Consider the following 12698-nt stretch of genomic DNA (forward strand, 5'->3'; position numbering starts at 1 on the left):
CCCACTTTCAAAATTTCTGCTTGTAAAAACGGCAAAAAAAAACAAACGACAGTTGGGCTTCTAACCTAAATTCGCAATCATCATCGTCGTGGAAAAAATTATTTTACAAATTCAATTTTCTGATTTTCACTGTCAATTAATACAAATTGAAACAGTAGTGAATATTTTTCTTTATTTATAAACTTAATTTTTGCAACAAAAAAAAAGTGACATAAAAAAAAAAGTTTTTGCATCAAGTAAACACATGGAATCGGATCTAAAAAAAAAGTCAATGAATAACATGAATAATTAAAAAAAAAAATCCAGGGAATGGAGTGTTCTGTGATGAGTGCGCTTTTTATCTGGAGTTGTGGTGATTATAATAAAAGAATCGTTGATCGTTGTTATTATTATCGAGCTGAGGGAACAAGAATTGCGGCACGCGTGTGGCCTCCATATTGCGTAAGGCCCTTGTTGGCCCGTCAAAAATGTTGAGTTGCGGCAAAGTCATTGGACAATTATCAAAAATAACGAGGCACGTACACAGCAAACATCTTCGGGGAACAACAAAATATGTCGGTGAGTTATTTTCACGAATAAAAGTATTTAGTAGAGAAAAGAAATATTTTACTCCTTTTTTGTATTGAAGAAAAAAAAGTGTTTTTGTCTTGAGGATATATTTTAATTTTTTTAATAATGAGTTAAATTTGCGATAATAATTATTGACATTTGTAAAATATATTATTTTATACCATTTTTTTCGTGTTCGAGCAAATAGAAATTGTTTTTATATTTATTTCGAGGGTATTTTCATTTGTCATGGGTAACATAACCTCAAAATCTATGTTTGTCGCGTGTTTATGGAATTTAGAGTTCCAAATTGTTTTATTTATTGCTCCGAGGTTATTATTCGATTAAAATTATAATTTAAATTTTTTTAATTCTATATGTATTTTTATTTGTTTACAGGAACAAAAAATAGCATTGTGTGTAATTACAATACATACAGTGCAACTTTTCCAATAGGTTTGTTTATTCTTTTTTTGTTTTCGTTTTATGGAAAACCAATGCTTTACTTCCTTATTTTACCCTGTTTTTACCCGCCTAACATTGTTTTTAACTAACAATTTACAATATTTTATTGTCTGTTTTAATTTAATTAGAAAGGATTATTAAAACCTATTTTTGGATTTTGAATATAATTGCATGGGTTTTGGGACTCTTTTTGCTTTGGGAATAAATTTATTAATGTTTTGAATATTTGATTTATTTATTTTCTCGATTTTCTTAACAGGAATCGTTAATATTCATTCGACGAGATTTAATAGTACAAAAGATAGAAGACCGTATCGGTTTTCGGGTGTCACTTTGAAAGCAGAGGAATGCGTGCCTTCGGCAAAACCGGAACTGAAAAAGAAATTCGCAGGACCAGCTTGTGAACTTGGTCCGGATCCATCGTGTCCAACGACATGTCCAGCTGCCACTTGTCCCGTGAATCCGGGAAATAATAACGGAGGCAAAAGACCCTTTCAATATTGGAAAGAACTTCTCATTGCCTTTCTTCTCACCGGAGTTGTCATTTTTTCGGTAAATATCTATTTTCAATTTTTCTATTCTCTTTTTACAATTTTTAAAAATTGTTAATGTATTTTAAAATTTTTTTGTCATTTATTTATGAAATTAAACAGTTTTTTTAATTATTAACGCATTTTGTCATTTTATTATAATTAACTTTATTAATTTTTGCAGTTTTCACAATTAGGAAACAAGAAAAAAACACCAACGGGAGGGAAGGGTAAATTTTTATTAACATTTTTTGAAAAGAAAAAAAAGAAGAAATGGGAGAAAATTTTAATGTATTTTTTATTGTTATCCAGACGGTGAATCGGACAAAAAGAGAAGAAAAGTAGTGAAATACCCTAAGAAATCTAGTTTAATTCCAAAGGAGGTGCCGTATTTGTTAATAGGAGGTGGTCCGGCGTCATTTTCAGCGTTTAGATCAATTAAATCGAACGATCCCAAAGCGAAATGTTTAATTATTACGGAGGAAAGTTACAATCCGTATATGAAACCGCCATTATCGAAGGAAGTTTGGTACGATAAGGACAGAATGAGTTCGACGCAATTTAATTTTAAACAATGGCACGGTACTCCTCGAAGGTAAAATAAGCCAAAAGAAAATTACGAATTTTATCTTTTTCTATCATTTTTATTATTTTAGATTACTTTTTTACTATTTTCTACAATATTCTACAATAATATTTTTTCTAAAAATCAGAGAAATAGATAATTAATGACATTTTTTTAATTAATTCATTAGTTTGAAGCCTTTATTTCTATAATAAATTTTATTTATTTTTTTAATTCAAAAAGCTTTTTCTACGAGCCAGCGGAATTTTTCACGCCAATCGAAAAATTGTCCGAATTCGAGAATGGAGGAGTCTCAGTTGCCACTGGCTGGAAAGTGGATAAAATTGATGTAATTAATAAAATCGCAACCCTCCACGATGGCTATCAGATTAAATTTGAAAAGTGCCTCTTGGCAACTGGTAAGAAATTCTAATTATTTTTTTCGTTCTCTTCTTTTTATTTAATTCTTTTCTCATCATTTCATTCTCTTTCTTAACTGTTCATTCTTTTTTTTATCATTTCATTCTCTTCCTTAAATTTAATTCTTTTTTCATCAATCTATTTCTTAAATCTATTCATCTTAAAGTTTACATTCATCTATTTCTTAAATTTCATACTTTTTATATTCATTTCATTATTTTAATTTTTTCTTTTACCAAAAATTTCGTTTTTAACTTTTCAGGTTCAACACCGAAGAATCTCGAAATATTTGAATCGGCCGACGAGAAAGTTACCTCGAAAGTTCTCCCCTACAGAACGTTGGACGATTTTCTTGAACTCGAGAATAATGTCCACGATCCAAATGTGAGAAATATTGTTATTATTGGCGGGGGTTTTCTTGGTTCCGAGCTCGCTTGTTCCCTGGCTCAAAATTTCGAATCCGATCAAAAGAGAGTTATTCAAATTTGTAAGGAAAAGAATATGATGGCTCAAGTATTACCTGATTATTTATGCGAGTGGACGACGAATAAGGCAAAGTCAATTGGCGTTAATTTCATCGGCAACACGGAAGTCCAGGACTTTGAGATGCGCGATGGAAAATTAACACTCATCACGTCGGAAAATAAAAAGGTGTGTTTAGATTTAAAAAATATTCCTTCTCACTTCATTAAAAATAAATTAATGATTTAAAAAAAAACTTTTTTGCCTGTAAATTAATTTTTATTAACTGTAAATTAATTTTTTGCGCGTAAATTAATTTTTATTAATTTTAAATTAATTTTTTGCGCGTAAATTACTTTTTAATTGTTAGTAATTTTTCATTGTAATTTTTTAATTATAATTTTTATTTGTAATTTCTTTTTTTCAAGGTGGACGCCGATCAGGTGATAGTCGCAGTGGGCGCGAGAGCAAATACAGATTTGGCGACAGTCTCCGAATTAGAAACAGAACCGGAAGTCGGTGGTTTCCTCGTGAATGCGGAATTAGAGGCGAGAAGTAATTTATGGGTCGCCGGCGATGCGGCCTGTTTTTATGACATTAAATTCGGAAGAAGACGAGTTGAGCACTATGATCATGCAATTATTTCCGGACGATTGGCCGGCGAGAATATGACGGGCGCAAGAAAACCCTATAAACACCAATCGATGTTTTGGTCAGATCTGGGATTGGACATTGGTTACGAGGCGATTGGAATAGTTGACTCGAAATTGCCCACAGTCTCTGTGTTTCTTAAGAAGGACGAGAAGAAGCAAAAGGATGAGGACGAAAAGAATGTCGATGACAATAAATCAATTGATGACAATAAGTCAATTGATGTCAATAGCTCAAAAATTGAAATAAGTGAACCATTGAATTTAAAGAAGGAGACAATTAAAGAAATTCCCCTCAACAATACAGAAAGTAACGATGAAAAGTGCGACGAACCAGAGGAAGCGACGAGAAAAAATTACGATCTCGAGAAGGGAATTATTTTCTATCTCAAGAACGATACTGTCGTTGGAATCGTTCTCTGGAACGTTTTTAATCGAATGTCGATAGCGCGACAGGTAAAGAAATTTTTTACCTTCAACTTTTTTTTACCTTTTCAATTTAATTTAAGTTTTACAATTAACTTTTTAATTCCCCCCCCCCCCCAGGTTCTGGAGAGAGGCACAAAATACGAGGAACTGTCGGAAATATCAAAATTATTCACAATGCACGAAGATTAGAAAAAGTCTACGAATTTTTGGGAAAAAGTGAAGAATTGGTTCTTGTAAATACTCGAAGAAATTGATTGAATAGAAAAACCTCTGTGAGGGTCAAGGAAAGGAAATTTTTTCTTACAGAAAGGAGACATTGTTTTTAAAGGCAAACCAAAAAGAACTCAAGAGAAGGAGCGGAAATGAAGAGGAAGGAGAAAAAGAGTGGCATTTTCCGAAGCATTTAATTCCAATTAAAAGAACCGAACCTGTGCTTTATTAGAAAATAATGAATAAAACTTCGATAAATTTTCACCCGCGTAAGTAACGCTTCTTTTTTTTTATTTTTTCAGCTTTTACATATATAAAGATGTGTATTTTCAATTATTTTTAATGAATCTGTACAAACAACGGAATTGAAGAAACAACAATTAATTTAAGAAATTAACAAACGTTTGAATACAATTTTTTTACTTCGGCTCGGGAAAATTTAATTTCCGTTGTGAGAGTATTGGTAGAAGTTTACCGCTGTAGCGTTTACCCAGTCTGTCCATGTATCCGATTTGACTGTGACATCGGTAGTCTTCTAGAATCTAAGCGAATGTCTTTTTGTACATACGTTCTTTATTTTTTTTCTTGAGTATTAAAAAATGTCAGATTTCCAAGTTTAGAAGAAATTTTGGTATTTTATTCTTAATTTACAAAGATATTTAAAACTTACCAAATGTTCGGGCCACATTTTTCCGTTCATTACATTTTCCATGAAATCGGTTTGGCAGTGATTTAATAATGAAACGCAGTAGTAAATTATATAATCGGGCGGATAGAGAATGGAAATTGCGTAGAAGTGGATTATTTCCTCCCAGGGGAGAATTCCCCAGAATGATTGATGACAGAGTCGTAGGGATATTGTCCACCAATCGACGCCGCATTTATTCTGAAAGTTCGTTTTTTTCTTTCGTTCTTTTGGGTTCTTTTTTATTATATTTTAATAATTTATTTCGATAATATATAATATTTTTCTTACTTTCATGGCGTACTTGATAGTAGGAAATTCTTTACTGACAAGAAATTCCAAAAGATGAGCGAGTAGCAGTCGAGTTGTCGATTCTTCCTCGTTGCTTTTATCAACAACATCGGCAAGTGCCGGCCACAAGAATATTGCCGATGGAAAGCGGACAATTTGCGTGACAAAGTTTTTGGATCTGAAAATTTTGAAAGAAAATAATTTGCCTTTTCTGGAATATTAATTAATTACTTTGTTTGTATTTTTTTAAAATCGTTTTCTTTTCTTTTATTTATTTTTTTCTTTCTTTTTTGTAAATCAAAAAAACTGCTCCTAGGTCAATGATGAAAGTAAAACAGCCGAATTTTAACGAAAATATCGTTAATATTGTGGACAAAGTTTTCAACCTGAGACCCGCCTATGATGACAATTGGTCAGCTCGAGATTTTCTGTTTTTCTTTAGGAAAATATAGAATAATGACAAATTTTGTTTCAAGTAAAATTTATAAATTGCTGGATGAAAAAGAATTTGTTCATTATTCCGGAAAAGACTCGCGGCCATCTGAGGCTATAAAAAATCAATTATTTTTGCAGTAAATACAAAAAAAAAACAGTAAATACTAAAAAAAGTGAATTATTTTTGTCCTCAAATAGTAAATACTAGAAAAACTAAAGATTTTTGCACTCAAGGAGTAAATACAAAAACAAATTAAATATTTTTGCATTCAGATAGTAAATTGGGGAGAATTTGAAATTATACTTTTCCAAGTCGCCGTCGCAGGCAATGAAGACAGTCGACAAGAACCAATCGAATCCATTGTAATGAAGAGGTTTTTTGTACTTTATAAAATCGTGAGAGGACTGAATGAAAATTTTCAAATTCTCTCTCAACATTTCTTTGTCAATCATTTTTGTGTTTAATTCCGCGTAACGCAGGACCAACTCAATTCCTCGAAGATCTTCCTGGAGCCAGTAACTTTCGTTGTAGTCGTTCGTCTCCCACGTGAAGTGGTCCACCCATTCGACTGTTGGAATCGCCTTTTGCATCTGATCCAATAAACTCAGCATCACGTCGCTCTGAAAGGAATTAATTTTCTTTAGTTACTAAAAAAATGTTTTCGTGTTCATTTCGTCCTTTTTTAGTTTCTTCTTGTTCCCTTTCGTCTGTTTAAATTGTTTTCGTTTCGTCTTTTTTAGTTTTTTTCATTGCCTTACATTTTTTTTGCGTTTTTTCGCCTTTTTAATTTTTTTTCGTTTTCGTTTCGTCTTTTATCGTTTTTTCTCATCTTTTTTACTCTTTTTATTTTGTTTTCCTTATCGTTTCGTCTTTTTTTTCGTTTATTCGTCTTTTTAGTTTCGAAAAAAAGAAAAAAACCTTTTTTGGTTTTTTAGTTTTGACAAAAAAGAAAAAAATCTATTTTTCGTTTTTTTCTATTCATTTAAAAAGAATCGTTACTAAAAGTTTTTGTTTATAGAAGAAAATACCTTCATGGAGCCGTTGGACGATCGGAAAGCTTTACGAGCTTGCGAAACCCAGCCACTGTCTCGCAAGCCCGGAACATCGGCCTCGAGAAAATACTCCAAATCCGTGTCGGACGAGGAATTACCAGCGAAACCCTCCTCCGGTCCTTGAGGCGGTGGGAATTTCGAGAAGAGAAGACACTCCTCCGGCTGTTTGGTATATTCGTGACGTTTCTGTCTCACGAAATACGAATCAGATAAAATTTGATGACGCATTATACTGCACTCGTCGACAATGTAAGTGTCATGATTGTCCGTCGTCACATAATTCTCCTCGTCAATGTCAATAATGCAAAATCTTTGCAAATTGAGAAGTTGACTCTGTAAAAAGAAGACCAAAAATTTACCAAAAAAGGAAAAAAATTGAGAAATTATAAGAAAACGAAAACAAGGAAACAAAAAAAAGAAGCAAAAGAAAGAAATAAAATAAAACAAAATAAAACAAAATAGAAGAAATAAAAGAAATAGAAAAAAGAAATAAAAAAGAAATTAAAAAAATAAAGAAGAAAATGAAGGAAATAAAAAGGGAAGTAAAGAAGAAATGAAAGAAATAAAAGAAATTAGAAAAAGTAATTAAAGAAATAAGAAAAGAAACAAAAAAAAACGAAAGAAGGAAAGAAAGAAACTAGAAAAATTGATAACTAGAAAAAAATACCTCCAAGTTTAATGAATTTTCCAAAAAGAGATAAATATCCAAATTCCAAATCACGGCTCTAGTCGATAAAAGACTGAGATAGTGATATTCCGAATCGGAATCGACAGAATGTTGATAAAGTTCACTTAAATTCAGAGGATAACAAATATCGTCGTCGGAATTTGTTTCGTCGGTTGACATAAATGCAATGAAACCTACAAATTTTAAAAATCGTTAAATTGAAATCATTTTCCTTCATTTGAATCCAATCATTTGATTGATAATCAAAATTGAAATCCAAAACATTTGAATTATTTGATTATTAACGTTGATAATAATTAAAGTTATCAACAATTAAAGGAATCAACTACAAAAAAAAGTAAAAAACTAATTATAGTTTAATTATAATTAGTTTCTTCTTACATTCGGTATTTAGGGAAAATATTGTCAGTAAATGAAGAAATATTTCCACATCTCGTTCCTCCCATGGATCATGAAAACAATGGGTGTCCTCGAGGAGTTTGCAGAGATCATTGAGGAGAGTTGAGAGAACATGGGGCGCCAATTCGGAAAGAATTCTCACACCAAGAGAGAAGGAGGCGCTATTTGAGATGAAGGAAACGACATCGGTGGAATTCCAAGAGGCGCGAAGTGGTCCAATCGAGCCTCTTATTAATTCCTCAAAGACAATTGTTTCGCCGGAAAGAAGTTGAAGACCCAGTGGCATCGATACAATCTTCAATAGCATATTTTTCGCCGAACTGGAAATTTACTTAAATTAAGTAATTTGCATGCTTTATAATAATATTCTTAAAAGTTGTTGAATTTCAAAAAGGTTTGAATTTGAATGTTTTTGAAAAATTTTAATTCCTATGGAAAAATAATAATGATAATGAGGATTAATATTAAATTAATTAATACCTATTGAGAAATTGCGTCTTGATTTCGTTCTCAACCGCGTACTTGTCTAATTTCCCATAAAAATACGCAATTGCAGGATAGAATTTCGTCTCGAGGGTTTCCTGCGTAATTTCGTAGACGTCATAGACAGTGAGGAGTCTTCCGATATAAGTAAAAAGATCCGCGACGAGTTCGATGTTCATCACCGACAGTGGTTGCCGCAGCAAATCCGAAGTGTACTCCAAAACAGCAATAGCCGGATAATTCGTCGTCTCATTATTCGCCGAGCCAATTCGAGTCTCCGACCCCATGAAACTAATTCCGTCAGCGGTGTCCAGCATGTGCATCGTCACATCCAGTGTGTGCGGATAAATTTTCTTGTCGCCGGAATTAATTAGCGGATTGAAGGCGATATGATAGAATCTGGCGTCGTAGAGAATTACCGGCTTGTGGAGAATGTATCGAAAGGCGCTGCGCGAGACTTCGTAGATGACACTCGGAATTTCTGAGGATGCGAGAATATTGAGGGAAGTGAGTAAGGATGTCATGAAGTCGGTGACGGAGAATGGATTTTCGATTTGAGTCTCGGTGAGGAGGGTTCGACCGGTTGTGTAGCTGATGATTTGCGAGAGGAGAGTGAGAGAGTGGAGATAGGTCATTGTTTCGACTGTCTCGCCGGAGATGAAGAAGTCGTCGGGATCGTCGGTCACTGATAGAGAGACAGTGTATGGCGGTTCTGAGAGGCCCTTGATGGTGGTTTGAATTATCGTTCCGAGAAGGGACGGAGATTTTCCGAGGGCTGTGCAGAATGCTTTTCTGGTTGTTAGACTGTGGATCCATTTGCCACTCCATGAAGCTTCGGGCTCGAGGATTGAGAGAATGTTCAGTGGACTCAGTGTCTTCACCTAGAAAAATTGATTTTAGTTTATTTATTTATTTAATTTCCTGGCAAATTTGCTGGCGCAAAGAAAAATTCTATTTAATTTATCATTATTATGCAAATTAACAAATTTTTTATTTTCAAACTTAAATTACAATTTTTGAATAATTTCAGATTAGAAAATTTTTAAATTGACTTATTAAGTACATAATTATTAATAATTAATGTTTATTTTCAAAAATGTTCTAAAATTCTACACAAGAATTCAATTATTTTTATAAATAGTAAAATTCTTCTCAAACATTCAATTATTTTCATAAATAATAATATTCTTCGAAAGAATTCAATTATTTTTAAAAACAATACAATTCATCCCGTTTATTATTAATAAATAAATAAATAAAATTCAATTATTTTCATAAATAATAATATTCTTCGATAAAATTAAATAATTTTTAAAAATAATAAAATTCTTCTCAGGAATTCAATTATTTACAAAAATTTCATTAAAATTCTCCGCAAAAATTATTATTTTCATAAATAATAATATTCTTAAGAAAAATTTAATTATTTTTTAAATAATATTTTTCTCAAGAATTCAATTATTTACAAAAATTTTATTAAAATTCTTCGGAAAAATTCAATTATTTTAAAATATTAATATTCTTTAGAAGAATTAAATTATTTTTTATAAATAGTAAAAATCTTCTCAAAATTAAATTATTTTGAAAAAATTTATTAAAATTCTTAACAAGAATTCAAGTATTTACAGAAATAATAATATTCCTTGAAAGAATTCAATTACTTTTATAAATATTAGTAAAATTCTTTACAGGAATTCTATTACTTTTAATAAAATTTAATTTCACGAAAGGATTCAATTATTTTCAAAAATTTTAATAAAATTCCTTGCAAAAGAATGCAACGATTAATAAAATAAATTGGTCACTTTGTTAGAGGGCAAACATTTATTCCAATATTCCAAAGTTTTTTTGTTCAGAGCGCATTAAATTTATTTAAGTATATTTAAGTATTTAACATAAAATTATTTTAACACCTTTCGTGTTTGCTAGGTATAAAGTTAATTAAATATTACGAAGGGTCAAGATCTTGATAAAAATTAACGAGGTCGGCTTATCGTTTTAAATATCAAGGCTAAAAGTCTGCCGACTATATATCCAATTCGCTTTTTTGTTATTTTGTATTATTTCTATTATTTTCTATAATTATTACTATTTATATTTTTTTAGTCTTTTTTTTATTTATTTATTATTTAGTCTATAGTTATTAATAATTTAATTTATTATTAATTTATTTTAAAATTCTAAATAAATTTTGACTTTTGTTTAAAAAATAAACCTTTAAATAAATAATTAAGATTGAATTTTTCCGAAAAATATTATTATTTATAAAAATAATTGAATTCTTGAAAATAATTTTACTATTTATAAAATTAATTGAATCGTTTCAAAGGATTTATTACATATTTTAAAAATAATTGAATTGTTTTGATGAATTTATTAAAATTTTGGTAAATAATTGAATCCTTTTGAAAAATTGCATAACGAATTAAGAAAAAAAATCAAATCTTTCGTGAAATTTTATTGAAAATAATTGAATTTTTGCAAAAAATTTTACTATTTGAAAAAAGAATTGAATTCATCCGAAGAATATTATTATTTACTAAAATAATTGTATTATTGTGAAGAATATTGTTATTTATAAAAATATTTGAGTTTTTCCGAAGAATATTATTATTTATGAAAATAATATGAATTCTTGCAAAGAAATTTAATAAAATGTTTGTAAATAATTAAATTCATAAGAAGAATTTTATTATTTACAAAAATAATCGAATTTTTTCGAATGATTCATTAACATTTTTTAGAATTATTTGTGAGATTTTTTTATTAAAAATAATTGAATTTTTGCAGTGATTTTACTATTCAAAAAAATAATTGAATTCTTTCGTGAAATTTCATGAAAATTTTTGATGAAAATAATTAAATTTTTGCAAAAAATTTTACTTTTTATAAAAATAATTGAATTTTTGCAAAAAATTTACTGTTTATAAAAATAATTGAATATTCTTCCGAAGAATGTTCATATTTATGAAAATAATTGAATTTCAAAATTTTTCCGAAAATATATATAAATAGTACAAATTAATAAAAATTATTCACCTGAATGGGACTTCCACAATTATAAGTACTGATAAAAACGAAAAATTGCTCAATCATCTCTTCCAAACTCTTGTCAACAGTTCTGACACCCTTCAAAACCTCCTCCTGATGACGAACAATCAAAAACATAATTCGAATTAATTTCTCGTGCGCCAAAACTTTATAATTCACACCCGAAATAAGCGTTGGCAGGATGTCATTAATTTTTTTCGATTGATACTGTTCATTGAATGCCAGCATCAAATTCCCATAAATCTCACTCGGCTGCGGTGAATTCAAAAGTTTCGCGTGCAACTGTAGACAAGCTTCAAAAATCGGTCGACTATCGTCAGCAATACCGTCGCGTAATATTTTCAAAAAATAATCCCAATTTTGAATACTAAATATCCCCGAGAGTTCACGTTTTAAAAAACCCTCATAGCCGGCTAATCGCACATGAACTGGTTTCGTTGCGTCAATTCTCTCCAATAATTGTCCATAGCGATCGGAACTCCCTTTAAACGATAGCCATTCGTCACCCGATAAATCGCTAATTCCCGATATCGATGTCAACGATCGTGATCTATCGGGAAATTCAGAATCCTCTTGGAATTTATCATCGCTCAATGATTGTTTTATCAATTGGAGTAAATCTCTCATTTCCCTTGAGTCAATTAATTTTTCCACCACTTCCTTTGAATTGTCATCGTTCTCCAAATGTTTGTCAATCGTTGCCTTAAATTGTTCACTGAGACATTTTCTTAGCCATTTTCGTAAATCTGGCGAGAAGAGATTTGTCTCCATTTCTCGTGGAGTTTGTTTATCATTTAGAAAGAAAGGGAAAATTGAAATAAAGACTGCTCCTTGTTGACGGGGAAAATAACTACTGTGGTCACATTGTTTTCCTTTTGCGTCGTCATGGTAACGATAGAATTTTTTCCTTCAGCGAGAAAACTTGAAAACTTGTTTCAAAGTCGATGAGAAGAAAGTTTCTTTGAAATTAAATTTTATTAGATTTAATATTTTAATCGAATTTTGTGAGATTAAATTTTTAATTTACTTTTTCAAGAGCATTTTTAGTTCAATTTTTAATTGGATTTATAATTCAATTTTATTTAAATTGTGAAATGAATTTTTAATTCAATTTTAAAGTAAATTTCTTAATTTTTATTGGAATTTTTAATTAAATTTTGAAGTAAATTTTTTAATTTCTATTGAAATTTTAAATTAAATTTTGATATGAATTTTAAATGGAATTTTTAATTAAATTTTAAAGTAAATTTCTACATTTTTATTGTGATTCTTAAATAAATTTTAAATTAAATCTCGAAATGAATTTTAAATGGAATTTCAAATTAAATTTCTA

General features: G+C 30.1%; 2 protein-coding genes across 2 annotated transcripts; one reads left to right on the forward strand and one right to left on the reverse strand.

The window, feature by feature from the left end:
- The first annotated feature begins 62 nt into the window (after window positions 1–62).
- On the forward strand, window positions 63–4906 carry LOC122511805 (apoptosis-inducing factor 1, mitochondrial). The gene is made up of 9 exons (XM_043627292.1): window positions 63–558; window positions 949–1005; window positions 1274–1566; window positions 1729–1774; window positions 1857–2139; window positions 2353–2528; window positions 2792–3180; window positions 3420–4097; window positions 4188–4906. The coding sequence occupies exons 1-9, from the start codon at window positions 468–470 to the stop codon at window positions 4257–4259; spliced, it is 2085 nt and encodes a 694-aa protein (XP_043483227.1). The 5' UTR covers window positions 63–467; the 3' UTR covers window positions 4260–4906.
- LOC122511804 (protein broad-minded-like) lies at window positions 4684–12333 on the reverse strand. Its single transcript, XM_043627291.1, has 9 exons — window positions 11354–12333; window positions 8312–9195; window positions 7814–8151; window positions 7412–7605; window positions 6721–7077; window positions 5996–6312; window positions 5257–5434; window positions 4951–5166; window positions 4684–4822 (listed from the first exon to the last, which is right to left on the reverse strand). The coding sequence occupies exons 1-9, from the start codon at window positions 12134–12136 to the stop codon at window positions 4700–4702; spliced, it is 3390 nt and encodes a 1129-aa protein (XP_043483226.1). The 5' UTR covers window positions 12137–12333; the 3' UTR covers window positions 4684–4699.
- Between the last annotated feature and the right edge of the window lie 365 nt (window positions 12334–12698).

Source organism: Leptopilina heterotoma, unplaced genomic scaffold, assembly GCF_015476425.1.
Source record: "Leptopilina heterotoma isolate Lh14 unplaced genomic scaffold, ASM1547642v1 Lhet_90, whole genome shotgun sequence".
Taxonomy (NCBI): domain Eukaryota; kingdom Metazoa; phylum Arthropoda; class Insecta; order Hymenoptera; family Figitidae; genus Leptopilina; species Leptopilina heterotoma.